General features: G+C 54.7%; 1 protein-coding gene across 12 annotated transcripts in view; it reads right to left on the reverse strand.

Moving 5' to 3' along the window:
- Positions 1–21007, reverse strand: part of SLC37A1 (solute carrier family 37 member 1) — a 79374-nt gene that overhangs the window by 15416 nt on the left and 42951 nt on the right. For 8 of the 12 annotated variants that reach the window (XM_074348566.1, XM_074348509.1, XM_074348373.1 and 5 more), the window contains 9 exons: positions 19844–19979; positions 18367–18443; positions 17314–17480; positions 13424–13461; positions 12971–13066; positions 8085–8165; positions 5936–6079; positions 3521–3652; positions 1017–1107 (listed from right to left, as the gene is read on the reverse strand). In XM_074348566.1, coding sequence (XP_074204667.1) covers positions 1017–1107; positions 3521–3652; positions 5936–6079; positions 8085–8165; positions 12971–13066; positions 13424–13461; positions 17314–17480; positions 18367–18443; positions 19844–19979 — 962 coding nt within the window. The remainder of the gene's footprint in view (positions 1–1016; positions 1108–3520; positions 3653–5935; positions 6080–8084; positions 8166–12970; positions 13067–13423; positions 13462–17313; positions 17481–18366; positions 18444–19843; positions 19980–21007) is intronic. The other 4 variants (XR_012501166.1, XM_074348771.1, XM_074348837.1 and 1 more) reach the window with 4 other exon arrangements.

A 21007-nucleotide genomic window follows, 5' to 3' on the forward strand; every position in this document is an offset into this window, starting at 1 on the left:
TGACCTGAGTCCTGTGGTCACAGGAGCGCAGTGCCAGCCCATTGAGGGCCCACCTGTCTGCACCACGGCAGCTCGCTGGCTGCAAGGAAGGGGTCGTGGGACAGGGAAGGAAGCATGGAATCCCTGGGAGCTCTTTCCTGCCCCTCCCCCCCCACGTCCCCGCTACCACAGGACGGTCCCCTCACTGCCTCTCCAGCTTCCATCCCTGAGAAACTCAGCCCTCCCGCCTCAGGCTCCGTCCATCTCTGCTGGTCCTCATGCCCCTGCTGGGAATACGGGTCTGTCCTCTGGAACCCCCACACCCCAGTTCTCCTCTCTGTCACGTTCACTAGGGCCTGCACCTCCTGGGGACCCTGGTTTCTTTTCTTTCTCCTCACAAGCCCTGACTCCTGGGCCCAGAGGCTCCAGGCCCTCCCTGACCACCCGTCCCGGTCAGCAGTGGCTGCGGCCCCCGCGCTCAGGGGCCTGTCCTCTTAGGAGTTGCCGCCTTCCTCCTGTCTCTGCTGCGGGCATGCACGGTCCGGGGAGGGCACGTTACTCCCCAGCTGCTCTGCTCTGTCATAACCTCCAGCTCCGGCCCCGGCAGGACTTTGGAAGCGGAAGGCAAATTGTCGGCTCCCCTGAAGTTAGAGCTCCCCTCCAGCAGCAGGTTCCAGGTCAGACGGTTAGGCTCGTATTATCTCAGCTCCCCAGGGCCTCTGCCCTGCTCACCAGCTGCTCTGACCCAAAGTCAACGCAGCCTAAATTCAGACGCAGGCTGCCCTAGACAGGGAGACCTCACAGAACTGGCAGCCACAGCCGGGACACGACAAGGTGATCATTATGGCAATTACACGTCCACACTTGAGTTCTTTCTGTCTATACGTTCCTACTCATCACGCAGTCTGACTCCAACGTCTGTCTCCCGGGCATCAGGCTCGCGCTCCCTTCCAAGACTCAAGACCTGAGGATAAGGGGGCTCCGTCCGACGCAGTCACTGCGAACAGCCGCGCGTCCTGCAGGCAGCAGGTACTCACCCACGTTTGTGATGTACAGCGGAAGCCAGAAGAGGAAAGTGTAGCTGACCAACTTTGCAAATAGCAAACACAGAGAGAACTCTATCACGCCCTGAAAGAGAGAGGGGGCCGGTGTTTACCCCAGAGTGTACTCGGCAGGTTTGCTGAAATATGCAACAGAATTACAAAGTACTTCATTCTCCTAAAAACAGCCCCCCCAGATGCCCGGGTACCGCACCGCTGTGGAGGGCAACCTGCGATGGGAGGGACCGCACAGCCGACCGACGTAGCCTCTTACAGCACATGACTACCTGTTAACTGAAACCTCAAGTCTTTCCATCAGACCAGGATCCATAAAAAACACTGATTTGATTCTCATACCGCAGGGCCCTGAAACAAGCCGTGAAAGTTCTCAAAGAGCAAGGCTGCACACAGCGCGCGGTCAGCTAGTTACCACGTATTTAGCGGCTATGTCTTTTCCCCCTAAAACTGCAATCACTGCGAATTACACAGACACCTGGAAACACAGTGCAGACACCCGACCATCTGGTACGACACACAGGCGACTGCCACCTGCCTGGGACTGAGCAAACCTGTGGTGCTGGAGAAACACCCAGAAAGAGGAGTGTGGGTCCCGGTGAGGAACCTGGTCTGGAGTCATGGCTACTGTGAAACGTTCCTTTTTACCTCTGCTTTTAGAGAGACAGCAGTTCCAGACAGCACGTGGCAGATGTGAGTGGCCCTCCAGGTGTGAGTGCAGAGTTGTGAACACACACCAAATCTGGGCAGAGAACACAACGTGCAATTTGTGTGCGTGCTGCATGCTCCACAGTCACCCCGGGAGGCGTGTGATGGCCCGTGCGCTTCCGCGTGCCTGCCATCGCGCTTGGTGTGAGGATAACGATCCCACTGGACTCCAGAACAGCATGGAGTTCTCAGAGCAGCGTGAACGAGGGCACCGAGCCTGCACGACAGGCGAGGAAATGGGGGCCCAGAGTGGTCACCACACTTGCTGGGCACAGCCCGCTCGTGGTGGCAGGGCCAGGCCTGCTGCTGTCCCCAGTGCGCCCTACTTTGAGCAGCGGTATTTGAGGCTGCTACACAGTAAGGTGCAACGTAAAAGTCACTAGCTGTTAACAACATTTAAAAATAACTTCATTTAGAAGCAGTATCTCCTCCAGGCCAGCCCACAGGGGTCTTTTTTAGGGACTCTGGGAGTCCAGGCCAGGCCTTCAATGTCCTCCTGTCTGGAGACCAGCTGCAGGGTCCCCGCAGGGCCAGTTTCGTCTGGGTGCTGGCGGCACTATCTGTTCTGAAGTGGAAGTTCTAAGTTCTTTCATTTGACTGATGTGGTTCTAAGGCTCTGGGTGCCCTGTTTACGTTTCCAGCCTCACACGGTCCCTAAGGAGCCCCTGGGTCAGTGTTCCCTCTGCCCTCCCAGCCTCTGAGGCCAGCATCGGGGAAGGTCCTGCCGGCATGGGAGTGACACCAGCTCCTCCGAACAGGCGCCCAAGGGCAGCCCCCTGAGCGTGGTGCAGGTGTGCCCCTCCTGCCGTTCTGCTCCGGGCCCCCGCTTTCCCCGCACCCCCCCCACAGAACGCAGCTTTGAAGAGTCCTCTGCATGGCTCCCTAGGTTCTCTGCTGCGGGGGCCCATGGACGTCATACAAGAAAACCTGCAGCAAAGAAATCTCATCATTGCACGGCTCCCCCAACCTGGACCGGAACACTTTTCCCTTGATTTCCTTCACACCCTGATTATATGTATACCACGCACCCCCATCAGCCCAGAGTCGGGCCGGCTGCCTCCTCCAGACCAGCACACCTGATTTTCAAACACAGAACAAGCTGGGTTCCGAGGACCATCAGCTCTCTGCGTCCAGGCAGGCTCGTCTCCCTGGTCTCTGCACGTCCCTTCACTCCTGCCCTGCCGGCCCACAGGTCAATCAGACCAGGACTGTGCTCCTAAAAGCACTGTGGCAGGTTAAGAAAATCAAGGTGGGCCCACCCAAGCCATAGAGCAGAAGGAGGGGGTGGTGACTCCCCAGGGTTTCAGGGCAGGCCAGGGATGGGGGGCCCAGGGGTGGGGAGGATGGGGCCACAGGGGTGCAGGCCCAGTGGAGCCAGAATTTCTGATGTTTCAAGTGAAGACAGGACGGCCTGCTGTTTGTCTATGAAATTTGTGAATTTCTAAATGGAGACAACCAATTTCAAAATTATACATACGTATTTAAGTTTATATATACACGTGTGTATATACATGTGTATATTTAAATACATATATACATATGTGTGTGTGTGCGTGTATGTACATATTTCGTAACTACTGGGAGGCAAAGGCGGCAGCCTTACTCGGTCCCGAGCCGAGCTGTCTGCGGCTGCCGGTCCCTGCTGGCTCTGGGCCTCTAACTTATGGGTTATACAGTCACGGATTTCTTTTCCAAGCTTGATTGTCAGCAGGCCAGTTTCTGTTCATGGTAAGTACAAATGCCCCTTTTTGAAACCCCTCCCAGGCCCAGGTACTCACAGGGATTTTCAAGGCCCCAGTGAAGCTGATGGCGGCCATGCCGCCCCCGCCATCGGCCGGGAGAATGACCACGTGGTTCTGGTGGCCGGAGTGCTTTCCGTCCGACAGCAGTAAGCACTGCATCTCTGGGTCCTGGAGACAAATCCCGTTGGGAAAAGGAAAGAAAAGGTGTTACCCGGTAGCCCATCCGGTTGGGGCGAGCTCTGCTAATGGTCCTGGGGACGCCTCGTAAAACATGCTCACTGTGGGCATTCACGGAGTTTTAGGAAATACTAACTAAAAACAGGCAAAGCCCTTTGACCAACAATTCTAGGAATCCATTTGCGAAAAATAATTTGAGAAGTGGAAAAATACTCGTACAATAAAATTAATGTCACACCAACAGTGAGAAAAACTGCTGAAGTACATCCACATAAATGACGTACAAAAAGCTGAGATTTGACGGTCTGGGAAGTGCTTATGAGAGGTCAGGTAACAGAACATCATCCAAAACCACGTTCTCACTCTGATCTCACAGCACGTTCATGCTTAAATGTGCACCTGTGTAAGTGGGTAACTAGAGGATCTATTCAGAGAAGAAAAGAGGCTAAATTCTAAACCGATAGTGGTTGTCACTGAGTAGTGGAATTAACGTGTAATTTTTATGGAAATGTCGGGAAATTTTTTACATGATCCTGAATTTTTTAAGGAGTTCATAATGGACATAAATGATCAGAAACGTTACTTTAAAATTCAAAAACCAATTCCAATATTTCGTAAATTCTGATTCTGGACGTCCCTAAAGGGCAAAGTTTGCCTTTATGAAAGTAAAGAACAGTGGTCTCCAGCTGACGGTGGAGTATCAAGTCAGAGCAAGGATGATCTAAAAACGCCTTTCATGAGTGCACTAGGGAGTCAGGGCTTTGGAAAGAAATGTTTCTATGGAGTTCAGACTTTCCATGAAATCAAATAGGTTTTATTGTATTTATCTCAGTGTAATCTACTCAAGACGGATTCCAAATGCAGTAAAAAAAAAAAAAAAGAAAGTGGTAATGGATCATCATATCCGTCTCTTGATATGACAGTTCTCTTCCAGTGAAAGGCAGAAATGTGGACAACAGTGGCAGGCTGCAGCAACCGTGGTCCACCAGGAGCTGAGGGCCCAGCGCCTCTCGGGCAGCAAGAGCTGTGGCACCAGGATGCCCGGCTCCTGCCGTCACTCGGGCGTCCGGCCCAGAGCTGGCCATTGGTGGACACGGTCACGTATCACCACATGTCTGATGTGCCAGAACGCAGATGCCAACCCCCGGTGAGAAAGCAGAATATCTTCTGATGACAGTTCTACAAAGTCATTGGAAAAGAGACCAAAGATTTGAGTTTGGAAATAAACTCTTCTCTCGTGAATTACGCCGGCTACCCAGTGTAGGAGACAAAAATCAATAGTTCTCAACCCTGGCTAAACGCTGGACTCTCCAGTGAGAGAGCCCGCTGCCCAGCTGCATTCCAGGTTGGATAGAGCAGTCTCTGTTCAGACCCCGGGGGAGTCCAATGTGTAGTCAAAGCTGAGAACCGCAGGACAGATGCTTTAAAACACTGAGTGGTCTGACCAGTGGACCATGAAACACAGCCAGATAAAGAGTAAAAATAAGGTGAAAAGCTTCTGCTCAGCCAGGAAGACTGCCTCTGACTCACAGCGACTGCAGGTCCAGCACAGAACCCACCTGGTCACGCCCCTGAGTCACCACCTGGCCTGTCCTCGTTCTGTACAGAGCTTCAGAGACCCACCCATGGGGCTGGTTTAAGGCCCAAGACCCAGCCCATCTGCTCCGTAAACAGCGAGGAGCCCCTCGGACGAGAGGGAAGGCCCTGCCTGTGTTGAGCATGGGCCTCCTGCCCACGCCCACTCATCTTTCACGCAGGGGCCTGGGTGGGTGGGCTCTCAGCCACCAAATTCCGGCCCTTTGCAGTGCCTGGAGGAGACAGAGGGAAGTGCGAGGTCGTGGCGGGTTTCCTAAAACAAACCAGGAGCGCAAGGCTGCCTCCTCCTCAGAGCCAACAAAGACCCACTGGGCGGACGGGACAGAGAAAGCTGTGTGCCTGGAGCCCCCGCGGATCTGCTGGGATCGGGGAACCCCACCCTGAGGTTTTACGCCTTCAGAGAGCACAAGGGCACCATTTGATGAAAACACACACAGGGGAGGACGCACTGGTGACTGCTCTGCCCACACCTCACCCTGATGCTGGCCCCGAGGACACTTGTGGGGCCGCACTGGCACCCCAGGTGGAATAGCCTTGAGCAGCAAGCCACCCGCTCAGCGCTCCTTAAGTGTTTGCTGAGCCACAGCCAATCAGAAAGACCCTCAGAGGAGCCAAGGTGACAAGAAAGACATGTGACTACAAGGATGACAAATTCCGACCACCCCCACAAATAATCACCTCGTGGGTTTTTATAACCCACGCGGCCTGGAAGCAGGTCCAGCGTGCAGCCGCGTGGCCCTGGAGCCACCTTCTCTCTGAGCACATCCTCTTCCTCGCCCACCCCTTCTTTGTGTATTTCCTGAGACGTCGCTGGGAACCAGGCTGGGCAGGTAAGAGAGTGGGCAGGACCGTCAGAAAGGCAGCAGTGATCTGGGGCCTGGGCGGTGCTCAGCTCTGGGCCCCAGTGGATCTGAGCTGGGTCACTTGGGGGAGGGGACAGCAGGGCATCTTGCCAAACTGTGGGATGTCCTGCCTGCTGACCCCGGAGCCGCCTCCAGCACGTGAGCTCATCCTGTTATGGAAGGGCGGGGCTCCCTACCCTGGTTAGTGGGAGGGGCCCGCTGAAAGGGGACACCCATTGACGGCCGCCAATACCTGCCCAGTCATGTCCATCAAGGTCAGACCTACTGGGGCTTCTAAACACGTAACTGTCTCTTTGGTGACGTGCTAGTGAACAGACTTCTGTGGAGGGAAGAGAAAGGAAAGAGGGCAGCTATGTTCAGAAGACAGGTCCAGCCGCTTTACCGGCCAGTAACCGCACCAGAGCACAGGGCCCGGGGTCTTGCCTCGGGGGGAAGGTGGGTCTTCAGTGACAGAGAGGAATTACGGCCATGGGCACTGATTAAGACCTGCTAGGGCCCCGTATTTGTGTTCACCCCCAAATCCGTATGTTGAACCCCCATCTCTAGTGTGGTGGCATTAGGAGGTGGGGCCCTTGGGAGGTAATTAGGCCACGAGGGTGGGGCCCCCATGGAGGGATCGGTGCCCTTCTGAGAAGAGGCAGCAGAAGGCCTGCTTCTCTCTCTGCTCCGCCGGGTGAGGACCCGAGGAGGAGGCGGCTGTGTGCAGGCCGGGGAGCAGGCTCTCACCAGACGTCAGGTTTTCCGGTACCTTGATCTGGGGCTTCCCAGCCTCCAGAAATAAATGTTTGAAATGTGAGAAATAATTATTTACTGTTTAACCACCGAGTCTGCCGTGTTTGTTACAGCAGTCCAAGCTAAGGCACCTGATTTTTACATAAACTCAGAAGTGAGTAGAAATTTTAAAGCATTTCAGTTGAATTTAACTAAAATCCAAGAACCAAGACACATCAGACATCATCTTCCCGCATCCATTATTTCAACCACCAAAAATAAATTCCTTGGGCAATAAAGAAAAAAAAAAGCCTGTTTAGTACACTTATCCTTTAAGCTACCTGATTTAAAGAGAAAAGAAAAGATCATATACTTTCAATGATTAAAACCAAATCTAAAACGCCCCTGTGGCTCAGCATGGTCAGCTAGGCAGAGAGATGGGAGAAGCCTCCTGGAAGAGCCTTCTCGGAAGTACAGTCCTGCCCTGGTACCCGAGACCTGTGGGGCACTGTTCCCAGGACCCTCGCAGAGACCAAAATCCACAGATGCTGACGTCCTTTACACACACTGGCGTAGTGCAGCCGGCCCCGTGCTGGTGGGTTTTGCATCTGCGGGAACGGAGAGCGGACCGTGTCCCAAGAGGGGGCAGGTGAGGCCCAGCGCAGGGGAGGAGCCCTACCTGCCTCCCGGCCTCCCCATCCAAGGGGGCCAGGCAGAGGGCTCAGCACCTCTGTGCCTCAGTTTCCCCTTCTGTACCCTGGAAGGCGCTGAAGGGGTGGAGGGCTGCAACACAGCTAGCTTTTACGTTCTCTCTGGGTCCCTCCTCATGTTCCCAGCCCGCCCCACGCTCCCTCTACCTGAACCCCCTTGGCCCAGGTACGTGCGGACTCACTCCTCCTCCTTCACAGCTCCCTGCGAGGCCGGCCTGAAACAGCGCCTGCTCACCCCTCTCGGCGGGCTCTGTCTGCACCTGATGCCCAGCCCAATGCCCGGCCCCCGAGGACGTGAGCTCCACGGGCCCCGGGGGACATTGTGACTGAGGCTCATGGTGTGTCAGTGGTTGTTGGATGAATGAATGGCTTGCCAATTTGATTAAAAAAACTTAAAGCAAGCCCAGCTCTACTATCCAAAGAAAAGTACCCAAGGCAGACTCCAATGTCACCGAGGAAGCACAGGCCCTGCCCAGGGCGTCTGTGACAGGTGCCACCGAGGCAGGGCCCCACTCCTGCCCAGGGGCAGCGGGTGCCACTCACCAGGGGCTTGCTCCTCTCGTCGGTCAGGACTTGCTTCTGTAGCCGAAACCTGTGTGCGCCGTTCTCATAGGCTTTCGGATACTGGGAGAAAAAAATTTAATTAGAGCCACTGCCAAATCAACAGAGTGAAATTACACCTCGTTCACTGCAGCGATGGCACTGTCTTCACAAAAACTGATTGATTTCTTGAGTTTGTGTAAGCACATTTGACTGTCCTTTATCATTGGATTACCCCGTTCTGTCCATTCTCATTTTATAGTTGGCTTTATTCCTTTGATAACTATGTAAGTTTAAAAAGCTAAAGCTCTAATCTGTTCTTAGAAACAATAATCAGTACCTATATGTAAACTAAAAACAACGTGCAGTGTGCTGTGTACGGGTACTTACACGCCACGTACTGTGTGTGCAGTCGGACTGTAATATTTCTACCTAATAAAACTGCAAAGGGAAAAAAATGCTACCGATGAAAATAAGACAAATGATTAAAACAAAACAAGGGCTAATCCGTGCAACCTGAAGGCTTCAGACCCTCAGACAACAGGATGAAAATAAAATCCTTTCCCGAAGAACAATCCGCGGCCAACACATAAAGAAACATAACGTGCTCCTCCCCCGCGCTGGGCCAACTAACTCTCCTCAACGGCTCTGATGTTTCAAAGCGACCTCGAAAGGAAAAGGCCTTTAGAAATAACACAGGCCAACCTCTTCCTCTAACAAGAAATTTCCTACATCAGCAGGTTGCTCCAGAAGGAAGAAGACGCCCTCCACACAGGAGAGCACGGCTTCCAGGCAGCGCGCAGCGTGACCGCCGGGGCTTTGGGGGGGTGTGGACGGCGGACATATGTTCTAATTTCTCCTGGATGCACCCAGGAGGGAGTGGAATCGCTGGGTCATATGGTGACTCTATGCTTATCCTTTTGAGAAGCCACCAGACCGTTTTCCAAAGCGGCTGCACCATTTCACACCCTCACCAGCAGTGACTGAGCGTTCCAACTTGCTACTACCCGTCCTTTAGATCACAGCCATCCTAGTGGGGGTGAGGTGGCATCTCGCTGTGGCTTTGGTGACTGACCCCTGATGGCTAACGATATTGAGCAGGTTTTCATGTGCTTACTGGCCGCCTGAATGTCTTCTTTGGAGAAATGTCTCTTCAGATCTTTCCTCTTTTTTAAACCTTTTAAAAAGTTATTTTAAATCACTGAATTCTAAGTGTTCTTTATATATTCTAGATACAAGTCTTTTAGCAGAAATACGATTTGCACATACTTTCTCCCGTTCTTGATGGTATCCTTTGAAGCATAAAAGTTTAAAATTCAGTGAAGTCCAATTTATCTATTTTCCCTTCCATCCCTTGCGCTTTTTGATGTCATATCTGGGAGACTTTGCCCAATCTGAGGTCATGAAGATTTCCTCCTGTATTTTCTTCTAAGAGTTTTACAGGTTTAGCTCTCACATTCAGGTCTTCGATCCATCTTAACTTTGTGCATGGTCTGAGGAAGGGTTCCAGATCCTCTCTTTGCATGTGGATATACAGTTGTCTCAGCACCGCGTGTTAAAGAGATGACCCTTTCTCCACTGAATGGCCTTGGCGCCCTTGTCAAAGTCAACTGACTGTGAGTGTGAGTGTGAGTGTGAGTGTGAGTGTGAGGGTTTATTTGGACTCTCAGTTCTATTCCACCAACCTGCATGTCCGCCCTTATGACAGTAACACGGAGCCTCAGTTACGGCAGCTTTGTAGTGAGTTTTGAAATTGGAAAGTGTGAGTCCAGCTTTTTTCTTTTTCAGGATTCTTTTGGCTACTCTGAATTCCTTGAATTTTTTCATATGAGATCAAGGATTAGCTTGTCAATTTCTACCAAGAAGCCAGCTGGGGTCTTGACAGAGATTACACTGAATTTGTACATCAATTTTGGGGATACTGCCTTCTTGACAATGTAAGTCTTCCTGTCAGTGAACATGGGGTGTCTTTTCATTTAGTTAGGTCTTCTCTAATTTCTTTCAACAATGTTTCGTAGTTTTCAATGTGTAAGTCTCGTATCTCCTTGGTTAAGTTTATTCCTGAGTATTTCACTCCTTCTGCTGTAACTGGGACTGCTTTCTTCCTTTTGTTTTCAGATTGCTCATCACTAAAGTATAGAGATACCATTGATTTTTATGCACTGACCTTGCACCCTGCAGCCTTGCTGACTTTTCAATTAGCTGTAATAGGTTTTTGGTGGGTTCCTTGGGATTCTCTAGATACAAAATTACGTCATCTGCAAATAGCGGTACTTTCACTTCTCGTCCGATCTGCATGCCTTGTATTTCATTTTCTTGCCTAAATGCTCTGGCTAGACTCTCCCATACGATGTGGCAAGAGCAGGCGTCCTTGTCTTGTTCCTGACCTTACAGGGAAGGCATCCAGTCCTGGACTGTTAGTTATGTTAGCTGCGGATTGTCCCAGACACAGTTCCCTTCTGTTCCTAGTTTGTAGAGTGTTTTACCATGAAGGGCTGTTAGATTTTGTCAAATGCTTTTTCTGCTTCTACTGAAAGGACCCTGTGGTTTTGTCCTTTATTCTATTCCTGTGGAATACCACATTGATTGGTTTTCAGATGTTAAACCAGCTGTGCATTCCTGGGATAAATCCCATTTGACCATGGTGCTAACCCTTTCTGTATATTGCTGGATTAGCGTTTTGTTGAGTTATACGCACATTCCTAAGAGAGCTTGGTCTGTAGCTTCCCTGTGACGTCACTGTCTTCTGTGTATCAAGATAACACTTCGTTGGATGAGCAGGGAGTGTTCTCCTGGAAATCTGGGAGGAGTCTGTGAAGAGTTGGCAGAATTCACCAGTGAAGCCATCTGGTCCTGTGATTTTCTTTGTATTAAATTTTTAATTAATAATTCAGTTTCTTTCCTTGTTACAGGTCTATTCAGATGTTCTCTCGAGTCGGTTGTGGTAGTTTGTATCTTTCTACCTGATGTGTCAGCACACTGCTCCTGCCGCTCCCAGCTCTGCTCCAAGGAAGGCAGCACCTGTCAATGCGTCACAGACGCTCTCCAGGCCACCCGGAAGCTCCGTGAATGTAAAGGGCAGGCCCAGAAGGGCAGCAGCAGCCTGGCCCGCAGCGCCAGGGCTCTGGGGCCCCTCAAGTGGGCCCCATGACCAGGGTCTCTGCAGGGCCCCATGGGAAGTGAGCAGAGTCCCTGTGGGAGGGAGGACTTCGGGGCTCTGGTGGAAGCTGACGAAACGTCCCTAGAAATCAGCCCAATCTCTCTGTACCTCTGACCGGCCCCTGGGAGGAAGAGAAGCCACAACTGCCCGGCCACCCTGCCCCACAGCGTCCTGGGGACACGGGCACCCCAGGAGCCCAGTGAGTTGACAGGGAGGATGTGAATGGGGGAAAAGGACACAGCTTCGGCTCAGCTCACAGCCACAAGGGCAGAAACGGCGCCTCGGGCTCAAGCCTGCCCTCCTGTCCCTGTGAAGCAGCACGTGAGGGCGATCTGCCCCTCCCCCAAAGTCCCCTCGCACTCGGTGCCCGTGTCCCGCCCCGGGGGACGTGCTGGGGTGGAGGTGAGTGCCAAAGTCCTCCCCTCTGCCAGAGGTGGCGGTCCATGCAGCTTGGGTCTAGCCCACAGCACCAATCTGAGCTGACCCGTCCCAGCTTGGAGACTGAAAATCATGCTCGTGGCAGGAAAATGGCCTTAAAAAAAAAAAATGTATCAAAGTTTTAAAAAACCAGAGGTGTTTAACCTTCCTGAGGCAGTCATTTACAAAATTGATTTTGTTTCCCTAATTTGGTTTAATGTGGTACCAGAACCCTTCTTTTTAAATTAATTGTTCTCAAGGCGCACTGTATTAACAAGCGGATCCCAGCACAGCCCCGGCTCCCTGTCTGCGCACGGCAGGCGCACTCCACCGCGGTCCAGGTGGGGCCCTGCCTGGGTGCTCTGACCCTCCCGCGGGAGACAGACAGTGAGGGCTGAACTGGGCTTCACTGAGTAAAAAGGAGATGGCTGGAGGGCTGTAAGCACGCAGTGACATGGTCTGACTTCTGTGTCAAGAAAATGTCCCCAGGCGATTTGGCTCTGGCCTGTCCAGGGGGTGGGGAACGGCTCCCTGAGTGAGACAGGCAGTGCAGGGGCCTAGCAAGTTCACGGGGTAAAATAACGAGAACAGTCTAGTTGTGTTAAGTCTGAGAAGACACCCGGACGCCTCTACGGGGACGTCAGGTGGCAGTGTGACCACGACCACGGGAGCTCAGCGGGGAGGACCATGCTGGGGAGATGCTGAAAGCCACGGCCTGCGTGAGAGCTGCCCCAGCGAGAGGATGAACGAGGAGAGACGAGGCCGAGGAGCAGGCCTTGCCCCCCACGTGGGGGTACGGCAGGGCAGGCCCAGCAGAGCACTACAAGAGAACCAGGAGGGCGCAGTGCCCGGAAGCCCCAGGGAGAGGGCCTCTCACGGAGGGAGGAAACCATCGTGTCAAAGGCTGGTCACAGGCCAAGGGGGTGAGGCGGGAGCACTGATCGCGCGCAGCCAGACGATGCTGCTGGGGACCCTGTGGGCTGTGTCCAGAGTGGGGGAGGCCCGAGGAGGGGAGGGGTGCCGTGCAGGTGGTCAGGGAGGGTGATCCATGGGGTCCACCCAAAGGTAAGCAGGGAACTGGGTGTGAGGGCCACAGAGGCCTTGTCCACGGTGGGCGGCACCACCTGCTGTGAGCGGCAGAGGGAAGGGGGCAAGCTGAGGGCTCAGGAGAGGGGACTGGGAGCCAGGGGGGAGGCTGGCCTGGGGGGCAGGGCATTCACGGAGTTGCTGTGACTTGGGGAAGGGAGAGACCCCTCCAGACGTGGCGGGGGAAGCACTCTTTCGTGCCTGCCAAGACCGCAGGGTCACTTACCAGCAGAGTGAGCGGAGAGGTTAGGAAGTGGGGCAGTGGGTGATGACACTGACCAGGGAAACCCGGTCCTGGTGCTGGGTGGTCCAAACGGCCCCCCTGCCAGATATGGACCAGTTTCAAGTGACACCGGCTGGCTTAGCTCTGTGTCTTTCTGCAGTCACAGCACGCTGCCCGCCCAGGGAAGCCAGGCCACCCCCACCCCTTGAGGGCCCGGCCAGCCCCTGGCCCGGGTCACCCTCTGAGGGCCTGCATTGGGCCTTTCGTCTGGTTTTCGTTGCTATCATTATGATGACCCTTTTTCTAAAACTTCCAATATTCTGAGGGTGGGACCCATGTCCACACTTCATTATCCACCGACAGGACAGACAGACAGGACCAGGCTGGTGACAGTCATCAGACACCTGGCAGATGGCTCAGCGTCCAGAAGACACAAGAAGCAGAGAGCAGCCTTACCTTCACCAGGGTGGAGGAGCAGGCGATGTCCTTCGGATCTGAAACACCAAACACGACCAGCGTGAATCCAGGGCTGGGTGTTTACCCCAGCGTAAGCCAAGAGGAAACCCAAAGAGGGACCTGCTGATACTTTTACTAAATTAGTCACAATTTAAGAAAAAAGACTGCGCGAGGCAGCGTCGCGGGTGGGGAGAAGGCTCCGCGCGGCCGTCCCAGCAAGAACGGGCCTCGCTTCTGGTTTTGCTGGGACGCAGCCCTCCCTTCCCCCGGCCCGTGACCACATCAGCCCCCGCCCAGAAGCTGGACGAGCCGGCATGAGTGCGAAGCCTGCTTTGCAGAAGGAGAAACAGCTTCTGTGTGAAGACGCTCACCCTTATGTTTAAAGGGTGAGGATCAGAGCAAGCAGAAGACATGGCCACGATTAGAGTGGGGCTCCCAGTAGCACTTGTGATGAGTCATGGAATGTCATGGAATCAATCAGAAATAAAGGTTAGTGGGCACAACGTCTACCCTGACACAGAGCAAAATGCCTTTTACCTAAATGCACGGAGGGAAGGACACGTGGAAACCAGCAAAACCAGAAGCGAGGCCCTTTTCATCTTCTCCTTTAAAATCAGCGTGCGACCTGGGGTGGGCAGCAATGCCCCTTTCACAGAACGAGACGGCCGCCGCCCCCGGCTCTGCTCCCCCCTCACCCACCCAGATCCCTGCTCTTTCTGTAGCTTTTGGTGAGACAGCTGAACTGCCTTAAAACACAAACTGAGCCACAGGGCTCTAAACTTCCCACAGCAGGTCCCTCCGACGGGCACGGGGGTGACACCGTGGAGGGCCCCTGACCACGTGGGCCCTGCGCTGGCGGCTGCTCTTCGCCTGCCCCTGCGGAGGCTCTGCCTGCGCCCGGTGGTCTCGCCGGCCGCTGGGGACGTGTAGTGGTGCCAGCAGCCCACACACGGACCTCTCCAGCCGTGCCGTGGGGCCCTAGGGGCAGGCAGGACGTCATGGCCACTCCTCGTGGGGCGGCCCGTCCCCACGACGGGCCTTCCCTGGGCTTTCCCCCTGCAGGACACCAGCACGTGGGCCCCTTGCCTGTGCTCACAGGCAGGCCCGGAGGGGCTGGCAGACGGGTCCCTGTCCTTGGGCGTGGCTGTGGCAGGAGGGAGGAGCAGGAGAGCTGTCCCCTAGCTGCTGGTCACAAGACAGGGCGCATCTGGAGTCTTCGCTGCCCAACCCTGCTGTCAGGGGTGAGGGACGAGGGGGGGCAGAAATAAACCCCCAAGACACACAGGGAGCTGGTCTCTCTGCAGAGCCTCCTGCTCTGGGACACAGAATTTGCTGTCATTACTTACGGCTGGCTTTCACTGGCTTTCGTCATTCTTACCCGTCACAAGGCGGGGGAACACGGTGCCAACACCCTCGGCAGGAGGGCCTGATGCCTTCCTCCCGGGCTGCCATCCATGGAGGGCAGCAGGGGACTCGGGCTGACCGGCGACACTGGGCTGGGAAGGGAGGCCTCACTTACAAGGGCCCGTCCAGGACTGAGCGAGGAGGAGGAAAGGGGTTCGGAGCCTGTGAACCGGCTTCTCTCTGCTGCAGACATGCTCATGGACACGGCCCCGGCTGCGGGGTCCAGCGTGAGGGGAGTGGGAGCCGCAGACAGGCCTCCCCCCGCCAGGCCGGCTGCAGGGCTGCCCCCAGAGGGAGGTGCCGGGGCACGGCCGGCCGTGAGCACCCGGAGTCCTGTCACAGCCGGGAAAGCAGAGCAGGCCTCCAGGCCACGGGCTCAGGAGGAGCCACTCAGTGGGAAAGCAGAGAAATGCCAAGTCCAGAAGGTGCCCCCAGGCCGTGGGGCCGGGCCCGGAGACCTCGGCAGAGGCAAGGCGAGGGGACAGGGAGCAGCTAAGGGTGCTTTGAGCAGCACAGCCAGTCTCTGGGGGAGATGAGCCACTAAAGGGACGGCTGAGCGAGGCAGAGCGTGAGCATGGGCGGAGCAGGGGGCTGAGAGCCTGAGAGTTCGGGGGTGGGGTGCAGAGAGAGGAAATCTTGGGGGCACCGTGAGGAATGGTAACAGGGAGCTTGAACACGTTTACTAGTCACAGCTAAAGGCTAAGACTGCGGGTGAGAAAACCCTGCCCCATCAGAGGAAAGTGCGGAGCAGAGAGGGGTTGCGCACAGCCTCTGAGGCCCGGGCTTCAGTCCCACAGGACCCTCTCCCCGGCCTGCGGGGCCCTGAGACCCTGTCCTCAGCACCAGCTGAGGAGGCACAAGTGCTCACACGGCCCCCAGGCCAGCATCAGCATCGCTGACAGGCGGGCCTACTGGCCTCGTGGTAGCAGAGCAGGCAACAGAGGAAGGTCCCCACCAGGTGACGGTGTGGTGGGAGAGCCGCTCCAGGAAGGCCCTCCGGGTCCCTGGGCACTGCCCCAGCCCCGCAGAGCTACGGGAGGGAAGGATGCTCTCTTGTTACAAAGACCAAACCAGAGCTTCCTTGTTCTTGGAAATCCTGCCCCTCCCAGAACATCTAAACAGAAGGCCACTGGCACTTAGAGCCCACCAGGCCAGCAAAGAAGCCCTGCCTCCCGCACACCCTGTTCCTCTCACCTTGCCTCCTCCCCCAGAACCACCTCCTTATCAGCTGAGGAAGAGAAAAAAAGTCACCGTGGACTCTGGACCTCCGGCTGAGCTCACCCGGCACACCCCCGCCACCGGGTGCTGGGAGCCTGCCCGGAAGAGCACAGGTGACGTGGACAGCCTTTCTTGCCCATAACTCCAGTGACACTCAAGCTACAGTTAAATGCCACATGTTGGAATGTTCGCAAGGAAGTCAGCTGCCCCCCAAGTCTGCTAAACAATTCACTTGTTTTGGCCATGTTGAGATGTTGCTAAAATCTCACTTGGCCCCTGGAGGAGACGGTGAAAACAGGAGAGCAGCCCCGCCAGCCTGCTCCCCAACCCTGGCCCGGGGCGTGTCTGAATTCCTTGTCTAACCTGGCTTCCATCCTCCCTGACCGGACAACGCTGGCCTGAGAGCCTCATGAGTGCTCAGCTAAATGGTGGGTATTTTAAAAATGAAAAGGTTAGCTTTAGCAACAAGAAAACAGAAGCGAGAAACTGAGTAGCATAGGACTTCACCTCTCGGAGGATGAAGCTGGCAGCTCCAAACGCAGAGCTGACGCTCCACCCAACAAGGCTGGTGGAACTCCCGAGCGACCCTACCTGGGCGTTAACAGCGGCGAGCTGTCTGGTACCAAACGACTTTTACTTTGCTTTAAGCCAAATCAAAGCCAATGCCAGATACGACTCTTCAGGGTAGCTCATGGGGTTGGGACACCCTGACGAGGCAGCAAAGGGAGCACTGCTCCTCTTCGCTGGCATGACTGTTGGGAGGCCTCGTCCTGCCTGTCTCTATTTCAAAAATTAATTTCAAATTCAATTACAACAGAAGTCTGGTATTGAGTCTAGAACAGAACAAAGGACTTGGCTTCCTGGCAAGAGCACTCTTCACCTAATTAAGATATATGATCTTAAGTCGTGGGTTTTAAACATTGACAAGGGTGTATCTTATCAGAAAGCAAACAAGCTTGTGGCGGCAGGAGTGAGTGGGGGCGGCCACGCGGGCTGGGCGGTGAGCAACGTGGCAGGCCTGGGACGACTGTGCACGCCTGGTGCTGCTGGGCCGGAGGGCTGGGCCGGAGGCGACTCCAGGCATCAGGAAATAGCAGAAAGTTCAGCAAGACCAGGAAACCTGCTTCTGAGGAAGGAAGCCTGCCTGGGAGCCGAGGGCAGGCCGGGACAAGCACACGCCTGCACAGGACTAAGGCGGCAGCAGCCTGTTCTCCAGACACCGTGCCCCCAAGCCCCCCGGGGTCAGCTCCAAGGCTGGCGGTACTTACGTTCGATGAGAAAGAGAAAGCACACTATCCCCATGGCCGCCACGATGGCCCCGGGCACGATGAAGGACAGGCCCCAGCACGTGGACACCCAGAAGCCAGCAATCAGGGACCCCAGAATGTTGCCCACGGATGTGTGGGAATTCCAGACCCCCATGATCAAACCTCGCCTGCAACACAGCAAAACACAGGGTGGCAAACCATGTCTCGAGGCTTAAATGGGTCAGGACACGTAGGACACAAGAGTGCCCGCCTGCACGTGTGAGGGCTGGTGTGGAAATAAACACGCTGCCTCTGCAAGACATGGGACCAGGGGTGCTTGCAAGGTGACTGTATCTTCACTTTACCTCAGGCTGTAAGATGACGTATCTCCCTGAGCTTATGCCTTCTATGATTATGAGAGGAAAGAGGCCTTTTCCTGAAATTCTTGGAAGGCCCCAAATTTAAATTTGTGCCTTGGCAACCTAAATATAATCATTTGATGAAATATCCTGTTAATAAAAGTTCATGCTGGCAAACCCACCGGATGGATGAATGGAGAGCTAAACAAGACTGGGTGGGCTGGTGTCCCCACCTTGCTTAGCGTCTCTACCACTTCTTAACCGTGGGCCTGGCCGTGCTGTGCGTCACAGACGTTACAAGGGATGGGACCGCATTCAGGTCACCAGAGGCTGGGTGCAGCTCTGCTGCTGGGCCCTGGGTGACCTAGTCAGGGCGTGTCACACTTCCCTGTGCCTCACAGTCTCGGGAAAATGTAGTCTCTGCTTGGAAAGGCCTGGGGCGAGGCCCTGACTGCATTTCTCCCAGGTTCCCCAGAGGCCAGGTGGGGTTGACCCAGACACCACCCCGCCCACAAGGGTACCATCTCCTGGGACAAAGGTCCATCTGAATCTCAGAACCTCAAGTCCCAGAGGTTTCAATCACCTGATTTCATAGAGTAGACTGAAGTGTTTTTTTTCTGTAATAAATCTAAAGGAAAACTAAAGCCAGAGTGGTCTGGTTTCCATCAGGATCTTCTGACAATAAATGCTGCCCGACACAGGCTGCCTTCCTCACCTTCCTTTTCCAAACCAGTTGCCGAGGCAGGTGACGACGCTGGGCCAGCCGGTGGTCTGCACCAGTCCATTGACGACCTGTGGTTGAGGGCAAAGCCGGGGACTCACTGGGCAGACAAGGCGCCCGGGGCCCATCTCCAGGAGTCTGGTGCAGAGGGGGACTCGCACAAAAAGATCTGATGTAAGCCTCAACGGCCAGAGATGTATTTCGAACAATTTATATATATACATCTTATTACGAAGTAATATGTGCCTATTGAGAAAATTTGGATTAAGCAGAGAAAGGAAAGAAAAAAAATCTCTTGCTACTATTAATAGGTTGGGCCAAACTTCCCCCGTCTCTTTCTAATCTAAATCTTAATAAAAAAAGAAACTTTTTTCTTTTTGTAGAGCTGATTGTCCCGCAGGCCCGGCGTGTGCGCAGCGTGCGCTCACTCCCGCGTTATGAGGACGGCCCTGCTGCTAACGCTCCTCTGCGACAGGCGCGACCTTGACTGAGGGCCTGGGGACACTGATTCTCCACTTCCAGGGGCACCGAGCTCAGCTTTCAACGAGGAGTTAGAAAGCGGCTTTGCTTAGGTGCAGGAGCCTGAGGGCAGTGGGAAACTAGGGCGGCTGTGCCTCCTCCCGCCGCCTCTGGGAAGCAGCCCTCTCCAGAGCCTGGAGGCCGCTGGCCTAGCCTCGGGCCAGCCAGGCTTGCCTTCCCTCCCGGGTGTGCTGGCTCCGGGAAATTGTTTTTCCTTCTCTTTGTCTATATTACTATAAAGTTTGAACTACTTTTGTAATTAAAACAGCCAAACTTTTTCAAGTCCTATGGTGAAGTTTTTAAAAGCAAATGACATATAATTTGCCTTGATGATTTTAAAACATCCTCCTGGGCTGTTTGAGAGCCTCAGAAGGTGAGCATCATTATTTTAAGTCCTTTTCCACTTCTTGTCAAGGTTAGCCACAGGGCTGCTGAGAGGGGCGGAGCCAAGGGTTCCAGGAAGGCGGTGGCGGGGGGGGGGGGCAGCGGTGGGTGGGCAGCTGGGAAGGCCGCACACCCTGTGGCACCGCTGGGCCCTTGCCCTTCCTCCCGCCGACTGCTTCAGACCCTCCCAAGTCCCTCATCCTCCACCCTCGCCACGCCCCACGTCCCTTCACCTCCTCTGTCACAAGACCCAGCATCTCAAGTGCATCTAAATTAAGGCAGAAGGGTTCCTGAGGGCTTCAGGCTTCAGTCCCCCAGCAGGAGGGCTGACAAATAGGATTCTTAAAGACACAACTCCTGAAAATAAGGAAAACTTCACAGCGGCTAGAACTTCAGGGCAGTGGAGGGAGAGGGCAGTGCTGACCCTGACGTCAGGCAGGACACAGTTCTGCCCCCACCCCCATCGTCTGCCGTCTTCTCCCCCGGCAGAGCAGGCGCCCGCGACACGAGCCCCCCGGCCAGCTCATCGCAGAGCCCCGCACGTGGTGGCCGCGGACCCAGACCTCACCTGCGTCACCACGTAGAATCCGAAACTGTGGATGTCGTAGAAGTAGCCCAGCCCGAAGAGGGCGGTGAGCGCCCCGCTGGCCAGCATTCCCGCCGTGAGGTAGTACCGGATAGGGAGGCGCTCCCCTATCACGCCACTGTGGATGGAGGGGAAGGAGGACAAGTGAGGGCGCGACACACTCGGATTGAAAGTGGCCCAGCAACTTCTTTCTGGATGTTTCCATGCTGTCCTCTGAGCTTTTAGAACTCCACGGCACTACAGTTCCCAGGAAATTTTAATCACAACCATTTCTCAGTGGAGCACTTAACCAGAAACTGGCAACATCTTTTAAGACTTCTTATTTCTAGTAAAAGTCACTGTTGAATAATAAAGCTTAAACGCTATGACACAGGGTGACTGCCAGCTTAAAAAACCCAAACCTGTCCTGCTAGCTAATCCTGTTCTAAATAAACAGCATCCTGCGAACGTACACAGTACCTACAAATTTCAGCTGTCAGGCTGTGGACAAGTGACACGAAAGGGGCCCCGTGACCTCGAGCGGGTCTCTCAGCTCTTAGCCGTCACGAAGCCCCTGCAACAGTGGCCAGGCGGGCAGCGCTCTGCCGACGACCCCTCCTGCCTCAGCCACTGTGATGCGCCTTAGAGACGGAGCATTTTCCTTAAGGTAAAGCCTGAAACATGGGGGGAGAGCCTCCGTGCTCCTTCTGAACAGCAGTGTGACTCAGTGAAGAGCTAATCTCTCCGGAGAACTTCTTCCTAGAGCTGCCTGGGTCCAAAGAGACAAGCGCAGGGAAAATGCCCATAGGTGGTGGGGACTCAGTGAAACGCTGCGGTGGTGCTGCTGTGGGAGAGACGTCTCCGGTTTCACGTGGGACGTGCACGCAGCAGGCTTGTAACCCCTCACACCGCACCGCCCGATGCCGTGGGAGATACAGTCTTCACTGCCTTATGGGAGATGTCACTTCGGAACAACTTGAAATTGTGACTTATTAAGTGAATAAAAAACTGGAGACTAATTATAAATGACTGCGAGCGCTTCGTGACATTCAAGCACTCTGTGGTTCTCATTTCCTTCCAGGCGGCCGTTCCAGGAGCAGGTGGGCATGAAGCGTAGTGGGGAACGATGCCCGCCTGCCCGTGGGCAGTGCCCGGGGAACCATCTCC

The sequence above is a fragment of the Camelus bactrianus genome, chromosome 1, assembly GCF_048773025.1.
Source record: "Camelus bactrianus isolate YW-2024 breed Bactrian camel chromosome 1, ASM4877302v1, whole genome shotgun sequence".
Lineage (NCBI taxonomy): Eukaryota > Metazoa > Chordata > Mammalia > Artiodactyla > Camelidae > Camelus > Camelus bactrianus.